General features: G+C 38.9%; 1 protein-coding gene across 11 annotated transcripts in view; it reads left to right on the plus strand.

The window, feature by feature from the left end:
* Positions 1 to 24,334, plus strand: part of NEO1 (neogenin 1) — a 217,687-nt gene that overhangs the window by 103,276 nt on the left and 90,077 nt on the right. For all 11 annotated transcript variants that reach the window (XM_030013700.1, XM_030013705.1, XM_030013706.1 and 8 more), the window contains exon 5: positions 990 to 1,126. In XM_030013700.1, the coding sequence (XP_029869560.1) occupies positions 990 to 1,126 (137 nt within the window). The remainder of the gene's footprint in view (positions 1 to 989; positions 1,127 to 24,334) is intronic.

Genomic DNA, 24,334 nt, shown 5'->3' on the forward strand with positions numbered 1-24,334 from the left:
AATCAATTCCTGTCCACTAGGGCATTGCTTGATAATGCCAGAAAGGAAGCCATCTGGTAGACTTTTTCATTTTTCTCAGCTGCAAGTAAGAATGGTTCTGGATCAGCATCCAGTCATGATTTGTTGTCTCGGCTTGGGGTTTTTGGTGACGTTGCTGGCATTTTATTGTGGATGCTTGGAGTGATGAAGAATCTTGGAAAACTCTTGTATGAGTTTGTATCATAGGAAGGGGAATGATGGTTGTAATGGGAGAAGAGTGTTGAGGGTACTACAGGTAGCATAAAATGCTACATTTAGCTGCTACATTTAGCGTAGAAAGCAGATAGTTTATAAAGGCTGAATTATGAACCCTCCCCCCACCCTTTACAAGTCAGAGGGAGAAAATTCTATACAGAAACTTAGCCAAAGTATTGAATTTGTCTTTTTAAAATTTTTTTAAGCTGTATCTTATTCTGAAATCTCACATCTTACTGAAATGGCTATCTTTCTACAAAAAATCAATTACTATACACTATGCAATATACATTGCTGTTCCTTATGTTGTACAGGCATAAGTCTGGCATGTTATAGTTCACTTAACTTTTCAAGCAATAAGTCATTCCAGCTGTATCTGCAAAATGGTGGGGGTTTTTTTTATGATGTGGTTGTGTTATTTTATTTTTCTTAAGTTTTAGTTCCTATTGTCTAAATACCTTGGATCACATTTAATTAAGAAGAACTGAAGCTTAAAGTGCAAAAAGATGAGCTACTTTTGTGGAATTGATGTAGTTGAACTTAATTTTAAATGTGAAGCCGAAGTATGGAATTTGATCATCTAGTTAAAAATCCCTCTTTAATGTGGCTCCTTGTAAATGGCACCCAGGAATATTATATGTAAACACTTCTTCAGTTTATGCAGACATTTTGGGCAGAGGACTTGTGTGTGCTTCTCTGGTAACACTTTAAGTCAATTTGTCCATCAAATCACCCATATGTCCTGTTTTGCACAGCTACGAAAGATTTCTTCTGCTTGCGGGAGGCAGTCTGGAGATCAGTGATGTTACGGAAGAGGATGTTGGGACGTATACGTGCATAGCAGAGAACGGAAATGAGACTATTGAAGCTCAAGCAGAACTTACAGTTCAAGGTAGGCTGAATATTTAATTTTCAGAGAGAACACATCTCCAGATGACTTTTCACAAGAGTTTTATTGTCTGATCAGTTAAGACCCTGTTGGGTTTTTTTGTGCCCTGTTTTAAAAAAAAAAAAACAACCCCACAAAACAACCACCCACTCACCCACCCCAATTCTGTTATATTGTGTTATATGTTACTCTGACTTATTATTCAAACTGCTTATAATTTCATAAATATTCAAATGAGGAATTTGCTTATATAATACATCTTGAGCCTGGTTAAAAGCTGCTGTATATGCTCATGTAATATTAAATGTGGTCAATGCCATATACTTTTCTAAAGGAGGACAAAGGTCACAGTGTAGCTAATTGCATCTGAAAATTGACCTATAATACTACTACTTAGGTCTTCCTTGTAAAAGGCATATTTAAAGTATTTTTCATAATCCTCAAACATACTGTTGTTTTCAAGGAGCTTGACAGAAGATAAAAGCTGAGATACTTATTTAGTAATACATGATTTATTGTGTGTATAACTGTCTTGCTTACTCTCAAAAGCTATTTTTACTAGAAACAGCACTGAAATGTTGATAACTGTTTTAAAAACATCTTATGGAACCTGTGCAAATAAGGTAGACTTGTTAAGGAGCAGGAAAAAAAAAAGGTGTCAGTTTGGCTTCTTCACCTTTTTTACATTTCATGAGGAAATGTGTCACGGTTTTTTTTATTAATTGGATCTTAATATTGGTTTAAAACTCTTCAGCTAGAATTTGCTGGCATGTTAAGAGTGGTTCATATATACAGTATCCTTGTAAGAGCTTAACTGACATGTTTAACAATGGATTGTGGTACCAGAAAGTTTGTCTTAAAAGTATGTCTGAAGGGATAAATTTTAATCACTGAACAACCATGAAGGAAGGCTTATCTATAGATGAAACCTTTATGACAAAAAAGTATTGTTTTATGCTGTGGGTTAACTATTCTTATACCATGTAGTGTTAATGTAAAGGCATGTTAGCAGCGTTCTTGCTTCTCTGTCAACACAGTGTATGAATGTTTTGACAAATTTTAGTATTCAAGGCATATATACTTAAGGTAATACATTTTACATGTCTTACTTGGAACTTCTGAAATACGGCTGTTTCTGGTACAGAAGAGTTGGAGAAGGTTGGTTGGGTTTAAAAGAAAAATATTAAGGAGGGAGAACAAGTTTTCAAAGGAAGTTGATCATTGAGCTGCTCAGTATTGAGCAGCTAATGTATTCCTCTTTAGGAAGGTGGAGTATGAAGGAAGGTTTATATTAGCATCCACAGCATTTCTGCATTTTGTCACGGCTATATTTAACCATGTCTATGTAAAACTGAACATTAATAAGGTGCAGAATTTGTTTATGAACATATTGGGGGAATATTCTCCTGAGAGTACACTGTCAGTGCTTGCTTAGCACTGTTATCTGCTACCTGTAACTTAAGCTTCATCTTGCTTTTTATTCCCCACTGGTCTTGGGACTAGCTTTCCAAGCAAGTCTTCTGCTTTCTGTAGGTTACTGGTACAGCGGCATTTTAGCTAGCTCTGCCCTTCTTTAAAAGTTGGGGAAGAATATCTGAAAAACGCATTTTCTGTGAGGCCTGTTCAAATGCAATATAGCTTTACTTTGACTCAAAGCATTTTGAAAGCCAACAAATTCTGGTCATGCAGAAAAAAACCCATGTTTTTCTTACCTTGTCTCTTGGGCCAAAAGAATAAAGATAGGTGCTCTGTTTTTAAATACTTACATGCTTGATGCTATAGCACTTTATGACGGTTTTACACAACTCGCTGTGTGCTGCGTTTAATTCAGTTCCAACGTATATATTTTGCAGAATTGGCATGAGGCTTTGAGTTTTATGGGCAATGGCAGAAACTAGTAATGTGAATTGATATGATACACTTAAGCCAAGCAAGTCATAGGTAAGACTGAGATTATAGCCTTAATGGGTATATAGCCAGGTCACTGGGGGAATGAAAGTGATCTTGAGATCACTCTTTGCTCCTTATCTAAACTAATGTAAGTGATTTCTTTATTTGGTTGGAAAGATTTAGAATATGTTCTGCCAGTTCTTTTATGCTGATTTTTTTCTTATACACCTGGCACAAAAAAAAAAGTATTTCTTTTAATGCTTGAGTATTAAAATATATTACAGATTATACAGAATGCATTTTGGAAAGTTGCATTTCTGACTTTACTTCTTAGTTCTAATCTTAATTCTACTTTTCTTTGAGAGGTCACTGTAGAGAGTAATTGTATTTCTGCATTACTGTAATTTGGTGAAGGGTCGAATAGTTAGAGTAACTGTTATCAGATCACTGTATCATTTTCTTCTAGACTAGAAAAATTGTCATCTCTTCACACCTAATAACTGCATGATCTTGCTTTCATTTAAGCTGCTTCTGTCATTCTTAGAAATTAGTCTAGCAGAAGTTCACACAAGAAATCCATTTTTTGGGGTATTGAATTCCCTTGTCTCATCTATTTTTCCGCATCCCTTTCTTGAAGCACCTGGGGTTTTTTTGTTTGGAGATTTCAGTAGCATACCAGAGGTTGTACTAAGGCAGTCAGTCTTTGTTTCCTTCTATTAACATTTCACGATGGCAATTCAGTGAGACATTTGTAAATCTCTGCTTAAGTGTGGGTAAGATGGCATTGTTTGACAGTGTTAGGACAGTTAAAGTGAAATGGCATTCTTGTTGATGCCTCTTAACTGAGATTTCCCTGCAGTGCCAGAATCGGGTTGACTGAAACTTGCAGGTAGTTAGAAACAATGCGCTTTATCCAGTTGCAAGCTTAAATTGTGCACAGAATAAAAAGAATGCTTGTTAAATGTTACTTCATTCCAAGACCAGCTTTTTTTATATCCTTTAACAAGGATATAAAAACCTGGAAGCTAACATGCTTTCTCTTTGATGTGGTACCAGTGGCAGCAAGCTGCCATGCATCTGCTGCGTTGGACTGATTACCTGTATACCTGTTCTTTTGTGGTGGTAAGGACAAAATTGGTGACCTTCATCCTTAAAGGGTAGGGTACTGTGAAGTGTCTCACAATCACGTGTGCTGTGCTCAGCTGGCGAGGAGGAGGTACATTTTGCTGTGCTGCTTGTGTGTTTGCATAAGGTAAATGGGAGATAATTGGAGATAGCTTATTTCCAAGGGCATACAAGTATATGAAGTGGTCAGCCCTGGGGGTTAATGTTTTTTTCTGTTAAATTTGGCACCATTTTGAATTCAGATAAATGTTACCTTAAACTAATGCAGTTTACTCAGATCCTCTTGTTGGTGATACCTAAAGATATCATCTGTTTCACATACCTAGAGACAGTCTGTTGAATAAGCTACCCTGTGTAATTAAAAAAAAAAAAAAAAAAAAAGTGTTAGAGGAGCCTTCTATTGCCCTAAAGTTTGCATTAAAAAAAGATTTGATTTAATTTCCCTACATACATCACAGAAGGGCTAAATCTGGAAAAATGACTTTAACTAGAAAGGAGTACTTACTAGAAAGGTACTTACGGGTCCAGAAGAACATTACACAAATTTGTTTCCTCACTCTCTTTATCTACAATGTGTGACTGGGAGCTAGAGTTATGAGAATTTCATTTTATTCAGAGGATGATGGAAAATTAATGGAATATTTTGGTGAAGACTGTTCTAAGACTATGCAAAAGGTATGCAGTACAGGTCCTGAGAATACAGGAAAAAATAGCGTTTCATTACTGGTGAAAGTAAATAGTGGTATTGAAAGTGTGTTTAGTTGAGAAATCATTTACATTTTAGATGGGTTTGGAGAGAAGAACATGTTTTTTAAGCAGCCCACATTTTTGAGGAGGGCGAAAGAAAGAATCATAAATGAATACCTGTTTTTGTCATTAGTAACGTTCTTTTTACCTTTACTGGTGAAATATCTTTTGAATTTCAACCCTTTGTTAAACCTGGTTATTCTTCGATATGGTATGAAGGGATTTTTTTTTTTCTGAAATGCGCAGGGAATTCAAAATACTAAAAAATCTAAAGTACGTCTGTGAAGATGACAGTTTTTGGTGTAGCTTCTATCAGCCGCCTGGAATTAATTCTGTATGTACGGCTGAGCGACACCAACTGTTGCTGCCCTCCTTCTTAGTGTGGCTGTGCCCACTGCAGAGGTGGGCACCGTCTCCACATCTCTCCTCCCACAGTCCCCCTGTCATCTATTGGCTCAGCTGCTTTTTGTGAGCTCTAAGGCACTTCAGTCAACTTAAAACAGACTTTCTCAGGCTGGTTTGAGCTGTTTCAGATCACTGCGATGACACCGGTGAGGGAGCAACTGACTGAACAGCTCAGCGATGGATCTGTTGGAAGTGCAATTTTCAGGCCTTTTCCTTGAAAAGGGGGAGATGCGTGTTGCCACAAAGTGGGGAGACAACTTGAAGCAAACTCAGAAGACTGCTCTGCATCAAACAGTTACAGAAAATAAAAGTTTCTAGTTATGTGTGTGCAAATTAGAGATTTCATGTACACGTATCTCACGCACCAAATTTTTTACTTCCACATTTGAGAAGTGGTTTGAATATGGAAGAGAACATGAAATGTCCCCGGAGAAGATCTGTGGCTGAGAGAGTCTCAGCCCCTAAAGTTTAACATCTCTGAATCGCATCCACATTTGAGATAAATGTGGATATCCTAACTTTAGGGATAAATATCAAATGGATGAAATGTGTGTACAGCTTTGTACCGACACACTTTTCCTTGAGTTAATCTTGGACACAAAAAGTGTATATCATCACAGTCTCAGGCCAAGCACCTTGAAGGTACCTTTGCCAGGGTAGGTTACTTCCCATGAAGGGAGGCAATAATTTGGTGTTTGAAAATCTTTGGTAGAAAGTCAAATTTCGATGAGCTGTGTTGACAGTGTTCCTTCCCCTTGCTGTCAGCAGGAGGAATGGTGCTGGGTACCAGATTTATTTACAACACATGTAATGAATTTAGAGCACTGGAAAAATTTGTTTTGCTCTCACCAGCAATGAAAGAATCTGTAGTATTTCCGTTAGATAAGAGTGGAAAGTGATGAAAGAAAAGCTGGGGAAACAAGCAGTAAATGTATTTAAAATGTAGTTGGCTGGCTTCTGTTCAGTCTAAAACCTGTGGCCTGGAAGAGCCATAGTGGCAGTTAAATACCAAGAAGGTTATAAGTTCATTCTTCATCTGGGAAATATTTCAAATTTATTACTGTGCCAAGCACCCCTGGGATTTCTGCAAATACTGTGACGTGGGTTAGATCACTGCGTGAGCTTCCTGTCGCCTGTCTTGGTACTTATGTTGTAGATAATGAGTTTAGAGGGAGTTACTTTCTGTTGAAATATTTACTGCAGTTAATACTGAACCACAAAATAATAAACCAAAAAAATTTCCATTTTCATTTTCCTTATAAACTGATATGGTAGGTCTGAAGTCTTTAAAATAAATGAATCGTTGCATTTGTGTGAGAAGAGTCAGAATTGCTCTTTTTTGTTGTCTGTGTTATTATGTTTCCGTGTTTTTTGGAATTGCAGAATGTTGGCTCTTGAGTCATGTAGGACAGCATTCAGTGCCTGATAGCATATCTTAAATACTATGCATTAAATGCCTTGCTGTTTTAATGTACTAAAATTAAAAATAAAAAAGGAAAGCTTTGTTTTGGGGTATCTGTGGTGATAAATTAGAGGTTGCACATGGCAATAGGCTGATCACTACCTCATTTGTGCTGCCAGAGGAAATTGCATGGGAAAAAAACAAATGCAGAAGTAGTGTTTTGATAGAATTATCGATTTTGTGCTTTGAAAGGAAATGCTGGAAATATTTTCAGTATAGCTGAAAACCCTTGTGCTAATGGCAAATCCTTATTCTAGCAAAAAATACGTATAGCAATGTTGGTCTTACAGTGTAAAAAACCATTTTTTGTGCTTTCTATGCAAGGGCTGCGTAGTAATTTAGATAATAAAAGAAAGCGAGATGAAGTCTATATTTTGTCTAGCCAATAGGTTTTGAATTAATAGTCAGTGACAGAAATTAGATTTGAAAAGATGATGTTATTACAACGCAGCAGAACCGTAGTTGGTTGGTGGTCTAGACTATACCAGCTGAAACATTCCTCTTGTCAGTGTAGCATACCTAATGCATTGTCATGCACAAAACCATCTGAGATGGTGAAATTTACAGTCTCTAACACTTGGAGCAAGGTTTGGCACACCCAAAAGAGGAAAGAAACTTAGTTTTCACAGATCTATGAAAGGTGTCTGTAGGTCTGACTTTCTGGGAAGCGATCTGTAACCTTTGTAGTCATTCCACTCTACTTTTCATTTAGCCGTTCTGCTTGCTCTGGGAGTAATGGGTGCTTCTGGTATGGAAGACACTTTGGTTGTTGATGGCAGGTAATTATTTTAAGTTTTTGTATTTGAAGATCTTGGCTTAAAAACTAATTGTGATTATGCTCCTACTAATATATGAATTCTTTTTGATTTTTATTTATGGGTTTAATTACTGTTGTTTATACTTAGGGACACTATAGTCTGAAGCTGTTGATGAGGCTTTAAAACAGTTTGAAAAATGGCTCCCCTTTACACTATTATTGAGAAACAGGACTTCAGTCAAATAGCTCCCCTCCTATCGTTAAAATAAGGTGAATATGTACCAGGAAGTGTGAGGTGAGTCAAAATGTGTGGCCCTTTACCCATAGCTTTATTTTAAACATCTCATTTTAAACATTTTTTAAAACATCTCAAAAAATATTGAAAAAGAACTATTTCTAAACTTCCTGTATGGGAAACAGGCTGACTCCTTTGTTGCATTATTACAATCTGTATCAGTCACAGTTGCCTTATTTCCTATTGAGGTTGCAAAGAGCGACCATGCAATCCTATCTGTTTAGTTTCCTTGTCTGGCACAAAGAGCAGTTTTATTCAGTTTTATTTACTGACTAGCCTGAGTTAAACTTGTGAAGACTTTAAAATCAAAACAGAACAGTCGTAGAAGGAAGAGTCTTAACGTAAAGAATCTTAGACTTGTCTTCCAAAAGTACGTCTGACCAGATCTTCCTATCTGTGGCAGATGCTTTGATAAAAGATAATGCCATCCTTCTCAAGAAATTGTAGATGTTTGGAAAGCGCATTAAATCCTATAGCAATAGAATAATATGTCTGGCTAACTGATTTTTGCATTAAGCTTTCATTATTATTGGAAACAGTTCTAGGGAAGAAATTTAAACTAGCACTGAAAATTGCTAAAACCTTTCTTGTACCTTCTAGATTATCGATTTCTGTTTCTAATTAAGCTCAGTGCTGTATCTTGATAATAGGCTTGCACTTCAATTACAGATACAGAAGATACTGCACTAAACCTGATGCGGTCAAAGGCTCATACTTGGGACCAAGTATTGTTTTTTCTGGTTATCTTGGAACTGCTCTGGCTGGGGGAAGCTGTTAATAGTAAAAAGATTACCTCATCTTTGTACAGGTTCTTTCTTTCCCTTGAAACTGTAGCGTGACTTCATTAATGATCTTTGTTCCCTAGTGGTAAAAAAGAAATGCAGTAAGTCAGAGTGGTCTGATGTGGGGAAGGTGTATAAGCTGAACTCAGTGTAATTTTTGTCAGTACCATTGCACTTCACTGTATTATCTGAAAAGACTTCCTAACAGTCCTTGCTGCTCTTCTTAAGTATAGTTTAATGTTTATGGAGTTGTATAGTTTACTTGTGAGTTCAATTAGATATGAATATAGATACTTTTTGAGTAATTTTTGCCTCTGTCACATTCGTGTTCAAGGATAATGTTACTAGTGAAAAAGTTATAAACAAATATTCAGAAACATACATGGAATTGGGGAGGAAGGAGATGGTAGCATTATTTTAAGACTACATCACTTGCTCAGGCTTTACCTGGAGACCAAAAATGCCCATCTACATGAGATGCATAGTTTTTAATACTAAATGTAAACTTCCACAAAAATAAGTTGTTCTTTGCACCATGCAAACATCACACTTTTGCTCTGTTTAAAGATATTATGATCTGATTTCCGTTGCTCGTTACTGTTATGCAGGACTTGGGCTCACCAGAACCTCTGATTGCCTCTGCTTGTAGCTGCCCAGTTAGTAAAACTTGCTCTGTAGTTGGTGAACTGGTGTAAATTTTTTTGGTGTGTCTTGATGTTTTTCTAAGACCTGGAGGAACGTTTGTTCAGTTCTTGCCATATTTCAGAAGCACAGGGCAATAAAGCTTGTTGAAGAGAGATTACCACAATTCTTGATAAGGGTACAAAAATTTGTTTTCTTTAATCATATTTCCAAAAATTATGAATGACCTTTGCTAAAATTTTGAAGGCGAATTCCCTTGCAGCAGTGCAAAAGTTTAAAATTCGGTGGTGGTGTGACAGGACAATGAAAACAACGTTGTAACGAGAAGCACTGGGGACCCTTCACAAGCAATGATCTCTGCCTTGCTGCTTACTCCTGTATTGCAGTGTTCAAAGGGGGCAAACACTCCATGAAGCTTAGGGCTGGGGTGGTTTTCTGACCTTACCTGAGGTCAGGGTTGAGCAGAGACAGCTGCCATCGGTGCCTTGTGCTGCCGTGAGCAGAGTCTAACTCCTGTGGTCAGGGCAAGTACAGGATGATGACTGAAACCTGACAGTGAAGACAAGGATTATGTGTGCGCCTTGTGGAGATGCATCCCCTCTGTGGTATGGACCTTCCACAGGTCGATGAGGTGGTGTGGAGGCTTCACAGAGTAGGCACTCATTACAGTAACAGATGTTTTTTGGTTTAAACTGTTGTGCTGCAGAGGTATGTGTGATGTGTTCAACTAGCAGAGCATGATATCCACCGGCAGACCAGGATAAGGAACTGGAAATGGGTGTACCGTCTCTCTGAAGCTTTTGGCACAGGATGTGAAAGGCTACGTTTGTCAACCTGAAATCAATCCCACTCTTTGATCATGCTGGGACTGGGAATGTCATGCCCCTGCTGCATCCAGAAACATCAGCTCACAGCACGTGCTCTTCCCAGCAGCGGTGACTTCCCGCTAACCGGCAGGAAGGACCATGGATGTGGCCGTTTTCAGGGTTTGGACACCGTCCTGGGGACAAGCTGTCTGTGGTAACAGGGCAGTGCAGGTGGAGCCCCAGTGGTCTGTAGATAATAGTGTGGCAAGGTAGGCTTTTTCGCTTAAAAGAATATCTTTTCTGAGTACCTGGCAACCATTAATCGTGAGGTTCTTTTACATGAAGCATCTGTAATTCACTAGACAAATTGATTATATTTGGGAAAATTTTCTTCGTGTTACATAGGTGCTACAGAGTTTTCAAACAGTTTTTTGTGGCCCTGGAAAAACAATTGCAAACCAGCCCCAAATGGTTAGGTGTTAATGAAGACAAAGATTAGATCCTTTTGGCGAAGTGCCCATAACTGAATTGCATGAGGGGTGGGAGGTGATGTCTCCAGAACTGCACATGCAAGGAAAATGAGGTACACTTTGAATTTAAAAAAAGCTTTGTGATTTATTTATATAGATATAAAATACCATTAAGACAGACAAAACTAAATTATTGGTAACCCATACAATTCACACAAATGGCTTTCCTTGTAAATGTTCTTGAGTAATCCTTGGGGATAATGAAAATGTTACTAAATTAAGCAGCAGTGTCTTAAATATCTACAACGTAGAAACTGATATTGAACTAAGGGAATTGTAAAAGCTGGTTTCTCTTTCGGCTAGGATTTCTAATAAATTAAGATCATATTAATGGGGCTTTGAACCAGCTGCTGCTTTATGGAAAGAAATACTTTTTCCCACAGAATGGCTTTTAAAAAAATAAGCTAAGGTTGCTATCAATGCCTTTGGCCTAGCCAGTCAGTTACAGAAGATGCACATTTTTGCCTAAATTTCATATTTAGATATATTTGTCTAGTCTCCAAACTAAAAATGTGCTTTTTAGTTTGGAGCGGGATTTACCTGACACAGGATTTACTGCCTTGATTCTGAAGTCAGTTACATGATGAGGAAGTATGTAACACGGCAAATTAGAAAAGAGGCGCATGCTGCAGTACAGGGCAATCAGTCCTGTGTTAGTCAGTATTCCACTCCTTTTCCTAGGTTTTAATTCATCGTGCTGCTTCCTTGTACTAAAAAGCCCATTTGAAATAATACTGTTGAGATGACTTTTTAATTTTGGGAAGACATGCAGTGAGGCCTGCCACCTTATTTTCTATACCTAGTTTCAGCTTGTTTCTGGATGATGTATTTTCCTTTAGGTTGTTTGGAACAAAAAACTCTTAATTCCATGAATTTTGTGATATCATGTATGTTATGCATGAATATACATGGTATGCTATATGAAGCATGCCGTTAGGTTCTTTGAGTTAGGCAGGAGGAATAATTAATACTAGGTGGAAAGTTCCTCCTCTGCACAACTGACCTGATATTATAAATGACTCATGTTTTTCATACAGTGATGTAGGAAAGGTAAGCCAGTTGGGTAGCCCAACTGGTTCATTGTTGCGAGTGCTCTTGAATACTTGTTAAGGATTGAAGGATATATTAGATCTAATTATAAACTAGAGATAGACTATAGGTTTTTTATTACTGGTTTTATTCCCTATCAAAAAGAGATGACAGTTACAATTTCAATTAAAAAATAAAAGCTGAAAGATTCAGTAGTAATTTTTAAGTTGCATATGCCAAAGACTTCCAGGAAATTTGAATGTGTGAGCTAAGAAGCTCATTAAAATGCCTTCTTCCTCTAAGTGAGAGCTCTTTTTATAGAAATTGTGCCCTAAATGGCAAGTATTTTTCTCTATATATCAGGGTCACCCTTCCATGTTTAATTGGCTGAATCAAGCTTTGGATTCTTGGATTTATGGGGTTTAAGGTTTTCTTCCATTTCGACAGAGACCTTTGCATTGTTTTTGCAGCACCAAATTTCGTGAGGAAATCTGAGGGTGATGTGAAAATGGAAATACTGAAGAACACCATGCATTACTTAATAAGTAGACCATACCCTAAAGTATACATATACTTTCTTTCAAGTGTAAATTTTTATGACAGTTAAGCTGACTCTCATACCACCAGATAATTTATTTCTCTAATGCGAGCTAGATTATTGCAGTTACTAGATGTCTCATTATAAAAACTGTAGTCCTTGGCAGGGAAGTTTATCCCAAAGTTACAAAGATGAAACAATTCAGTAATTTGTTGTAAGGAGGTGGGCTGTTATCTGTGGTGACTTATTCCCTATGCAGTCTTGCAGTTAATTAGTTTGTCTTCATGCTGAGAATAATTTAAAAGAAAAACACCACGGAGTTTTGTTTCCTTGAGTAAACACTGTTTCTTTAGTTACAGTGTCAATTTAAGTTAAATATACTGTTTTGTAGTAGATGTGAAGATCTTTGAGGCAGGTGTGATCTGCGTAATAAAGTTGTTATATGCTCTTCAGTGATACTTGTGAGGCGCTCTCCTCAAAAAAGTGCTGGAAGGAGGCCTATAAGAAAATGTGAACAGGATCCAAGATACTAGATGGAAGGAAACTGGGCTCACAGCAGGGTAGTTAATGGTTAGTAAATGGCACAAGGATATTTTTATATTGACTATTTTGCTAAACAGTCCTGATTTCTGCCCGCTCTGCTAGTCTTGTTTGTTTTCAAGTGCTGACTCAAAGATTTCTTCTATGGTGTTTCTTTTTTGCATTCTTAGGAGGTAAGGTATAGTATCACTATAGTGTTAAACAAAGCATTTTACAAGTGAGGACATAAATTGCTATACTGTATGGTAATTCAGAGCACCCCTGTGCTCTAGAAGTAGCATTCCACGTTAGGTGCCTCTGACTCACATCAAATGATTTTAGTTTCAGTGAAATACTTTGTTCTGTAAATACAACTTAAGTACAAGGGGTTTGGTTTTTTTTGGTGTTCATCATAAGTTATAATACTGGAAAGGCACAGGTTAGGGGCCTTGAGAGGCCTACTGTAACCTTACTGTCACTGGCAAGTTAATACACAGAATGTAGGCTTACTAAAGATTCTCTTTATAAAAGAATAAATGTACTGCCTGCAATGGTGGTAGGCATGCAAGTTACAAAATCTTCCCCAAAAGTACTTTTTGACAGTACAGACCTGGATCTGTAAACACAAGGAACAGTTCACTTAAGTAGGACAATGTATTTTTTGCATAGGTATGTTGCAGAGTAGAATTGTACTTGAAGGAGACACAAAAGTTTTAGCAGCCTTCAAAAATAATTGTGCTTCATGCTCTATAACTCAGCAAGCTCAGTAGTATTTTGGAGCTCCAACTTCAAGTTAATATTCTTTGTTTATTCTAATGGAATATCTTTTATTAAATGGATGATGCACTTCGTGTTTGCAAGTCTGCATACTGTCTTTTAAGAAGCTGAAGGCAGGCTTTATGCGTAGCGATGAAGCTAAGAGGCTAGAAATGCAATTTAAAATTTGTCAGTCTTCTGTAATGAAAATCTCTTAAGATGAGTTTAGCAGTTCATAGCTTCTGAGAGTTGAGTCAATGCAGCTAAGCATACATTTTAGTAAATTCAAGTGTTTTACTATAAACTATGCATGATGCTCTGGGGAGAATTTTTCAAAAGTAATTCTGCCATTCTTATCCCCTTTGGGCAAATAATTTTTCTTCAGCTTTTCCAGCACATGTATAATTAATAACTTTGTTTACTGACAGTGTCAACAATAACATAGCTCTGATTTATAGCATTTGTCTTTTGTCTATTTGCTTCCTCTCTAGCATGTTATGAAATGCCACATAGACAGAATAAACCGTATCTTAGGAAGGTGGTTCTAGTGAGAAGATAATAGAAAAATAGAGTGCGTGGGTACTATCCTGTTGCATTCTCTTTGATGCAGAAAAAACATAAGGCCCAAATCATTGTGCTTTAAATAATTAGTTGAAACTTTGTTTTGGACAGCTGTCCAAGAATTTGCATGGAGTGGGAAGGGAAAATAACCACTGGAGGCTTTGTGGAGATGAAAAAGGAGGTTTTGTTATGTAAGATCAGGCTTCCGAGGTTTCGTGAGCTGTAGTGTATCTATCCTTGGCACTGACTGTAGATTTCCTTCCAGTCATATACTTAATCTGAATGTTGCATGGTTATTGCTCTACTAATTTGCTTAAATTATCATTAGTGTGATTATCCATCATAGGAGTGATTTTCAGAGTTGCTAATCTCCCTGCTACTTCTTTTGATTATAACTGGAATAGTATAGGCATCAACTCGGAGGATTACAAGCAAGAAAATTGAGGATTTAAACAATTAACCTATTAACTTATGTAAAATTTAGCTGGATTGTAAGCAAGTGCAATAGAATACAAGGAATAAAGCTTTTATGAAGCCTCTTAAGTGGTTTCCAGTGACTGTTTTCTCGGTGTTATTGTTAGTAAAGTTCTGCATCATCATATTAATTATACAGTAACGTTAAATCAGTAGTTTGGGTACTTGGGCAAAATATTGTGACTTCAAATCTTAAGCTGGTTCTCCTGCAAAACTTAAACTTGGTTTCTTTAGTTTCACATTGAATTATAATTGTTGATCATTGTTTTCTAAGTAAAAGAGAAATTTCTTTAAAGTGTAGGAAAAGTTACATATGAAGGGGAATAGTTTTAATTTTTTTGTTTGCCTAGAATAGCTCAGATATGCAAAACTTTATTTGAAAGAGCACTCTTCCCTCTTTATTAAAATAATGATCCATTATTGCACCACCTTACAAAAAATACTAAATGTTATAGGATATGCTTCAGAATTATATTCCAGCTTTTTTCTAGGGAGGTTATAGTGCTTTATTTATGTTAAATGCTCCACAGTCTACTATTTCTGTTTGCTAGGAGGAATTATCTACTTTAAGGAATTCAAAACTTACTGGGTTTTTTATTGGTTGGTTGGGTGGGTTTGGTGGGTTTTTTTTGTTTTGATTTTTTATTTTATTTTATTTAAGAGAAAACAACTTGACTGAGGTTTGTGCTTTCCTGAATTGCAGCTGCTTCCTGTGAGCTGTTTCCTGTGAGCTACTATAACTGAAAAGCAATGATTCTTGTACTGGGTAGTGTTTCAAGATAAGCAAACTGTAAAGGCAAAAGAGTCTGGCAAATTTATAACTGTGCTTTGGAATCATGCTTTACTGTAAATGCTTTACATTTCTGCTTTACTTCTGTGTTTTATTTTTTTTTCCTTGGACTGCAGAAATAGAGCCAGGGACTTAGTTATTTTGGTTTAATTTTAAACCTAACAGACTGCAGGCTCAGTAGAGGACTTCATGCAAGTCATGGGCATCTCTCAGCTAGCCCCCTGCCAGAGGGGGAAAGCACTGTAACACACAGCAAGACTTTTCTATATTCAGTTTAGCTGCCAGTTTGAAGCTGGTTCTTGCAGTGTGATGAGAAACACATCCCCAAATTCCAACTTTAGTAATTCTAGAAAGCTGAAAGATTAATTAGAAGATGTGCTTTTGTGCAACTAATCATACAGTTTACAAAGATTGCCTTATTTGGTATCTTTACATATTCAAGTTGTTAGGATCTATTTTTTAATTTTATTTTTTTTTAAATGGAAATCAGAACATAATATTTTGGTACAGCACAGTGTTGTAGTGGTCTGATGTTTCTGTTCAGTCATGGTTCAAAGATATTCCAAATCCATCCTGCCTTTAACTCAACTCATATTTAAATTTGTAAGACTTGTGATCTTTCAGCACAGTGGAATGTTTTTTAAGGTTTGCCATACTGGCTCAAATATAACGCAGAGTGTCCAAGGTGCGAAAGGGTCTATTCTCTTTAGTCACAGGCTGTGCTTTAGGAGGGTGTTTATTGTAATACCACTTGAAGAGCTCTCCTAGTGTGCTCTCTTGGTGCTGATCAAGGCACTGTAGTCTTCACCTTACCCAGCTGCCACTTTCATCAGTATCGTATCTAGGTGTTAAACCACCTATTGCAAGACGTGGCCCCTACCAGTTCTGATACCTGAGGTGTCCTCCTGTTTGCTTTGATGAAAAGGAGCGTGGCTGAGGTGGGACCAGGAGAGGGGAAAGGACGTGGTGGGGCAACCCGTGGGATGGGCAGGAGTGCGGGCTTTTTGTCACGGGGCGCTGGAGACTGAACAAGTGTCTGCTGTCAGGGCCAGAGGATGGCCGTGCATTTAAAGTCCTCTTATTTTAACGATAACACTGTGCAAACAAAGGTGTGTGAGGGTTTAGTTTTATTATGCGCATATTTCTGTGACCGAAGTGAACGCAGCAATATAACAGTAGCTGTGCTAGACCAAGCGAAAGGCTCATGTAGTCACTATCTTGTTCCAAAAGCAGATGGCTGAGAGAATTTAAGTAAAGGGCAAGAGTATTTGTTGCTTCCCTTGAGTAATGTCTCGTTCTCCAGCCATTTGCAGATTGGGGATTTTCTGAGCTACATGTAGTTTTACATTATTTGGCAATTTTCGATAGATTTCTATTAATCTGTCCCCTGCTCCTGTCCCCCTTCCTCCCCGTGTAAACATCTTGTATTCACAGCATCCCATGACACTGGGAGGAACAGCACCCTCTTTTTGTTTCTTTTGAACCAATCCCCGTTAACTTTATTTGATTTTTCTTTTCCTAGCTTGCATGGGAAAAGGCTGAAGCAATCTGTCCTTATTCCCTCCTCCCCACCAGACATGATTTTATAGGCCTTTATTGTATCCTTTTCAGTTGTTTCTTTTCAGACTGCAGAGTCTTAGCTTGTCTGCTTGTTCCTTATATGAAAGCTATTATTGAATTGGATTGTAATTAAGGTTATTTTGGGGGTTTGCAAATTAGAAGGGACTTTGATGTGAAGATAGGCCTGCGTTCACTGATCTGGAAATGAAAGTGATTGGATAACTCTTAATTGATGTGTGAAGCAAGCCTACAGAACTTGCGTCATTACGAGCCCAAAAAATGGAAAAGCATGAACTCTCAATCTTTGACTTGATCAGAAAAAAAAGTGTTTTTCCTAGTGGCGATTACTGTAGGATATGCCTGGTTCCTGCAGTAGCGTGCCGTTGGAGGTTAACACCGTGCTTCAGTAAAGATGAGAGGGGCTTAGTGGAGCAGTGGATCCAATCAATTATTTTTACTTTTTGCAGACCTAGTTTGGTTTTTTTCACCAGTGAACTGAGGGAATTTGTATTCAGTGAACAAATGGTTTAATATTTGAAATTATCTTAAAATCTATGCCCTTTTTGGCCTTTGCCAGCTTCTCAGTCTCCAGCACACAAATGCACTGCCCCATTGTAAAGGCTGCACAGGCAAATGTTCAAAAATAAGAAATTTCAAGGCTACCTGTCTTTAATTTGTCACCTCCCCCTTCCCCCTTGTTACGGGATGAAGTTAAGAAAATCTTAAATACGTGTTCTCCTGCTGTTTCACCGCAGGATCTTACTGCCTTGTGCAGTGCACAAACTTCATAGTATTACTTTATTGAGAAAATATTCAATATTTGATTTATTTTTTCCTTATTCAGGGCATAGTACCATGATTTATTTATTATGCTCAGTTGAAATCCATATTTATTTCTGTTTTGGTATTCAGCACCATGGAATCTGAATCATTCATAAACACTAATGAATGTATTTTTGCACTCTGCTGAAATGAAGTGGTATTGAATCCATTTTAAAAATTGACTGAGACACAGAAAAATCAAGATGAAATGTATCCAGCTGTTTTAGTGCCCAGTATGAGACACTTAAACATTGATTTTTCAGAATATGCATCTCTTAATATGTCCCTTTAGAGCTGTGATTGGCATTACGTACTGGAGAAGGGTGAGCGGCTCTGCTGCTCTGTCCGGCCACTGACCCCGATCACAAGGCTGACCTGTCAAAAACTGGATTTGCTTTTTAAACATCCACCCCACTCCCACGGGTAAGGCAGAGGCAGGACGGGCATCTGCTTTTCTAGGGCCCTGTTAGATACAGGACCGTTGGTCCCCATTTCGTGGTGTCTTCGCCAGCCTCCGCTCACCTCTGGCAGCGAATGAGTTGGAGGCAGAAGCTTTCATACTGATCTCTGCCACTCGAGCCAGGAGGGTAACAGCCACCTTTCTTCTGCGTGCCCAGCTACGAGGGGGCTCTTTGCTGGGCTGGGGGGGCAGATGGAAGTGGGAGGTTTATCTCCATTTGCTGAGGATACAGGAGGGGGAGGCTGGCCGTCCTGGGCACCTCCAGCCTCTAAAGGGGGGCAACACTTGCAGAATTTCTGCCTGCCTTGTCCTCTTCTTTCTCGGATATCCCAGCCTGTCCTGACCTTTCTTGTATGCCACATTCATCAATGGCTTCAATGGCTACCATACTCATTCTCTCGAGTGTCCTGCTAAATCCTACTCTTGAGGTTTCGGGTCCCTTCAGATGCCTACTCTTTGCTCAGTTGATCCCTATTATTCAACCTTTTCAGGCAGTTCATGCCTTTTTACCCTTTTTCCTTTGCCACCTCTTTCCTTTTCTCCTGTCTCCATTAGTCCCTCTACCTTGCTGAGATCTTTTACAAATCGTGGTGCTATTAGCACTCCTATTGCTCTTGCTGTCTTTGTCCAGCCGGGCCATTTCTCTTACTGTGCTGTCTCCCTCCATCTGTATCTGTCTGTGCCTGAATTTATCCCACTTCTCCCAGCTTTCTCACCCCATCCTACTGTTCTCCAGGCCCCTCTCCTTTCTCCAGGCATCTCTTGTGCATCTTTGACAAAATGAAAAATTTAAAAATAAAGTCAAATTTTTCTTTCGCTGATCAAAACGATCTGAAAAACTGTAAACTTATGATTTGAGGTTTTGAAAAATGCAACTCAAGAAAGATAATACCTCTGGAAAACTTGCCATATTCCCATTTTGGCAAGTTATAAACTTGTTCTTACCAAGGCACTCAGGTGTCATTCACTGGAGATGGAGGCCTTACCTTTACCTACAACAATAATTTAGAAAATAACCAAACCTTTGTTTTAGTCTGCTGGAAAGGCTCATCCTTAGCTGTCATTAACCATTTACTAGCTTTATGATAACACTGGAGTGTTTACAAATGCGTTAAGTGTGGTAATCATCTTTAAAAAGTCTTTATACAATAATAAATGAGTAATGATAAGCAACATGATAATGCATTTTGCTGAGGACTAAAACTTTGTGGTAGATGTGTTTGAATTTGTGTGTCATGACATGTGCTGCTATGCTGGCAATTGCTTTAAACATACCTTTCAGGAAAAAATCCCCATATCCAGGATAAATATCCGTAAATGCCAGAAGTAATGTGTTTTATTTTCCACCGTGATTGAAGCAGTGCTGCAGATCCTTTCATGAAATAGTCTCAGTATGGATGGAGGATCCATGTTAGTGTTTTGTTTTAGACAGTAGCATTTTAGAAGGGGCAGGGGGGATCTGAACAGAATTGTCTCCCAAGCTTCTCTTGCAGCTTTGCTTATGAGAGGTGGCGTGATAGTAACTGAAATTGAGGGTTTCAATTGCAAGTAGCCTTGCACTGAAAATTGGAATCAAGGGCCTAAAGGCTATAGGCCTCCATCTTGCAGAGGGCTGTCTCTGCTGCTTCTTCACCGTGTGTTCTTTGTGTAGAAAATTAGGGCTCTGGAATTCAATAAAATTTTCATTGCCTTTGGCGCTGCTATAAGAAGTTTAAATTTTGATGAGCATTCTTGTTATTCAGATGTTTCCATGGTACTTGGAGTAGATTCAGGGTCAAACAAGCTTGATTTCTCCTAGAAGGACTGGGGAGGGAAGGCACAGTAAAACATAGAAATAATGAATGTAACATTTTTACATTACTGATGCTTAGATTAAGGTTTTTACTTCTAAAAATCATCCTAGAAGTTGCTTAGAAGGCTTGCTTTGAATAATAATCAATAATATCCACTGATAAGCATTGTGAATGAGCTGTTTTAGTTTATTATGATTGATAAACTTTTACATATGATCTGGTTATCTCATTTTAATAGAAATCTCTTTCGTCATCTGTACTTTGTCATGAGTTCTTCCTTAATTGCAAAGTTCACCCTGATAACAGCATGTGAATCCCAGAATGAGCCTTCAGAAGTTTTCACAGAGGTGTCCGTACACAAAGGGTGGGCTCAGTCTTAACAAAAAGGAAATAAATCTTTGATATCTAAAATTAAAAATGGTCATAGAGAGGTTTTACTACAAGCACTGGAGGGGAGATGACAAGTGCACAAGGTATTGAGGCAAAACCTCCGTATCCTCACATAAAAGGAAACAGAAATTAGCAAAGGTCAAATAGAAAGAAGGAAAAATAAAATCTAACTAGTCAGCGTTGGCCTGAAACGGGTGCAGAAAACTGGAAACAAGTTTTGTGTTGGAAGAAGGATGGCCAAACAACATGACATTGCTACGCTGGATTGATTAAGCGGAACAAGCAAGGGATAAGCTGTGTCAGGGAGAGCTACATGTTGACACCAACTGTCACCAGCTACTGAGACCTGCCACAGTTATCACTCCGGTGAGCCTGGGGGACACAACGTGCCCCTCACCAGCCTGCGTGTCGAGCTGTTCGGCAGTAGCTCAGCTGCAAAGCCTAACGGCTCTGCCTTGGCACGAGCTACGTGCGGTTGGATGTCTGCCTGAGGGTCTTTCTCACCAGGTGCCGTCTGCCGCTTCAGGCCGCGATGGTACGGTGGTATGCTTTTCCTGCGGTTTCTGGTGGAGTTCTCCTGTCCGTTGTTGATCTGCGGCCTGTGCCAAGGCTCACGGCACTCCGTTCTTGTTTGCCTTGTCCTCCTGGCTGTGGTTCACCACACTCAGCCTCTGTGCTTTACTTACCTCTTGTCCAGAGCGAAGCCAGTGTGATAGTCCTGTGTCATTCCACATGTCGGTGTTGCTGACACCTGGCAAGTACAGGTTTTGTACGTACGCACAATTATTCATTCATTTACATTGTACATCGTTAGTCTACGAATAGCTGGAGCTTTCATGTGTGCATTCACCTGTTGTGTGCAAAACAATTACAATTTAGGTTAGTGAAGAACAAACACTTACTCGCTAGTGGGTCCTAGTGCTCTTAAGTCTTATGAAAGCAGCTTTTCACTGATCCTTGTACGAAGTTCAGTGTTTCATTCATGCAGAGACTATCTGGGAAGATTCTGGCACATCTCCCCTAGCTCAAACTGTATGGGTTATTGCCATATTCCACCCCTTGATCTGTTATGGATGCTGTGAATCAGAGTGCAGTGGCTGTACAGCACACACCTCATGTCTGTCAGCCCAAGACACACTGGAAATAAAACTACGGGAGGGCTGTGCTGTTCCTACACCTGCTCTTCCATCTTTGTTGGGCTCTAGTTGTGGTTCACCCACAGGAACAGTCCTTCCAGGCACAGGGCAGTTTACACAGTACGGTAATATAGGCAAAACCTGATACAAATTACAATTGGTAACAAATCCCAGGCTTTGACCGTTGCCGTAAGTGACACCCCACAGGACAGCTAGTCTGTTTGAGGGTAGTTTTATTGCCACGGGCTTGCCAATTGCAGAGACAGCCACATTGATTTTTCAGGGAAATCTACAGAATACATAAAATTCTGTAAAACAAGCTAAAAAGCATCTACCGGTATTTATCCTTTTGACTAATATTTGCAGGGATTACATTTAATTTTCTACCATATTCATCTGCACCGCCTTGCAAACACGATGCCAGGCGCTGTAGCATGCCCACACACTGCTGCTTTGCTGTCCTAAAGGGAGCATTTGCCAGCTGTGTTGAGATCCCAGTTGCATTGCTTCAGATTTTTATATGCACATCGACCCACCACGGTATTGCTGTGTGTTGTGTGACCAGCGATTAAGCCACACATCCCAGGGCCTCAACTGTGTATCGCAGCAAGGTGGGATGAGGCTCCTTGAGGGTGGCTTCTTTCTGTATGAAAAACAGTACTTTCTGTTGCTGTTGTGACACCGTGCAGCACACTTAACTCCAATTCTTCCACATGGGCTGCCCTGAAAGCTATCTGTACAGTCTGCTGAGGCTTGCCTGTGTTCTTCACCCATTTGTGTCATGGAGGGTGATGGGGAACTAACACCAGACAATGTGATACTGCTAAGCTCAGTTTATTAAGCAGACCAAGTGAGGGATAGGCCATGTTGGGGGAAGCATTTCATTTGCATTTTCATGCACGTGTCATCAACCGAGACATACCCCAAATACCAGTCTGGTGAGTCGGTACAGTTGAGCCTGGGAAGGCGTTACAGAGGAGCAGAGTGCTCAAGGAGGAACCCTGAGCTGCTGCTGAAGAACCCAAGACAGACTGGTCAAAGGGAGAGTTGAGTTTCCCCTGAGCTCTACTGCACTCACTCACCAGGGTGGTATTTGGGTGGTTTGGGGTTGGTAATATGCATGTGCGTGAGCATAGCAGATTCCCAGCCATGACCTCTCTCTTGCTTGGTCTGCTTAATAAATTGAGTTTAGCAGCTTCATGTTGCTGAGTGTTCATCCCTCCCCCCATGACCTCGTCAACTTCTGTCCAAATGCCAGAAGTTCACAGAGATCAGAGGAGGTGTAATGCCTTGTTTTCGTGAAGGTGGTGATACGGTGGGTATGTTTGAAATTTTTAACCCAGAATCTCCTTTAAATTGAGATTCCAGACTTAAATTTGCAAACCACAGTATTAGGGCTGTACAACTGATGCCTCTCTAGGGTGGTGACATTGATCATCAGCATTTAGTTTTAGAAAAGGGGGAGCTACATAATGTCGAGGAAGCTTACTAAAAACAAAATTAAAAGGCACAGCCAAAAAGGTTAAATACTTAGCGTGTGGCGCTTGTTTAAGGAACTATATGATGTTCACAGTGAATGGCTAACACCCGTCAAAGTTACACTGGAAAGACAAAAAACCTCTGCCCCCAAGACCCCATCAGAAATCTCATAACAGCAAGGTAAAGCAAATTATTTTTCTCATGTTTATATGCAAGTAAAATAATACAGTGCTTTCAATCATTTGCTAATAACATTAAAAAAATCTTCTAATAGTTTTTTTCCAAGCCTGTCAGAGACAGGAAGCCTGCCAGAGAAAGCATAGGGTCAGCAGATGATTGAACGTAAAGAGAAAGGGGTGAGAAGATGGCCTGAAGGAGAAAAGTGAATTCTTGATATCTGTGTTCTCTGCAAAGTGGAATCTTTTTTGTTCTTGTTAATTATATTTTATTCTGTAAAATAAAAGGAGCGGGGGGGTTGGGGTGCACTACCTGAAATTGTAGAGCTAGTAAAATGTATTTCAGAACAAATCCATAAAGTGAACAGTAAGTAATCATCAGGACCAGATGGTATTCACTCAAAATTTCTCAACGAGTTTAAGTGTGAAATCCTGAGTTACCAAGTGTGGTGTGTAACCTATCACTTAAATTGGCTAATCAGACTTAAAAAAAAAAAAAAACACAAACCAACAAACCCCCCCCCCCACAAACAGACTAAAGATATTTGGTCAGTGTGACATGAAGGGGTTTTTTAAGAGTCTTTTGGGGGAAATCTGGGAAACTGTGGATGAGTTTATCTGATGTCTGGACAGGTAAATTGATGAAAATTATAATAAAATATATTGTTGTTAGACATTTGGGAAATATCGTGCATTGAATCCATTTATGTATATTTTGTGGGGAAAAAGCCATGCTTTACTATTGAGAACCTTCTGAAGGATGTTGAGGGCTCTTCCATTCCCAGAACACTTCTAACAGTCTCATTAAGAGCCTCAAACGATGGCACTATGGAGTCTGAGGGAATGACCTCCTGTAGATAAAAGAGAATAAATAAATAGTTTAACAGATAGAAAATTAGAGTGGGACTAAGAAGTTAGTTTTATCAGTGGAGCCAGGTGTGCACTGTTCACCATTTTTGTAAGTGATCTGGAAAAGGGGATTGTAAGGGGACAAACTTTGCTGTTGCTTCTGAGTTGATTGGGGTTGTGAGAATGAATGCTGACTGTGAAGAGCCTCAGAAGCACCTTATTGTGTAAGAAACAATCAAGCAATTAAATGTGAGGTGAAGTTCAAAGTGGTATATACAGTTAAACATAGTTGTGTAAATTTAGGTAGCGGTGGTCTCCGAACTGCCAGGTTTTGCATGGGCATAAAAATACTGAGGCTGTAATATGTAGGTCTTTTGAAAATGCAAGATCTTAAAAAACAAATTAAATGTTAGCAATTGTTAGGAGAGGAATAAGCAC

This window comes from Aquila chrysaetos, chromosome 5 (genome assembly GCF_900496995.4).
Source record: "Aquila chrysaetos chrysaetos chromosome 5, bAquChr1.4, whole genome shotgun sequence".
Lineage (NCBI taxonomy): Eukaryota > Metazoa > Chordata > Aves > Accipitriformes > Accipitridae > Aquila > Aquila chrysaetos.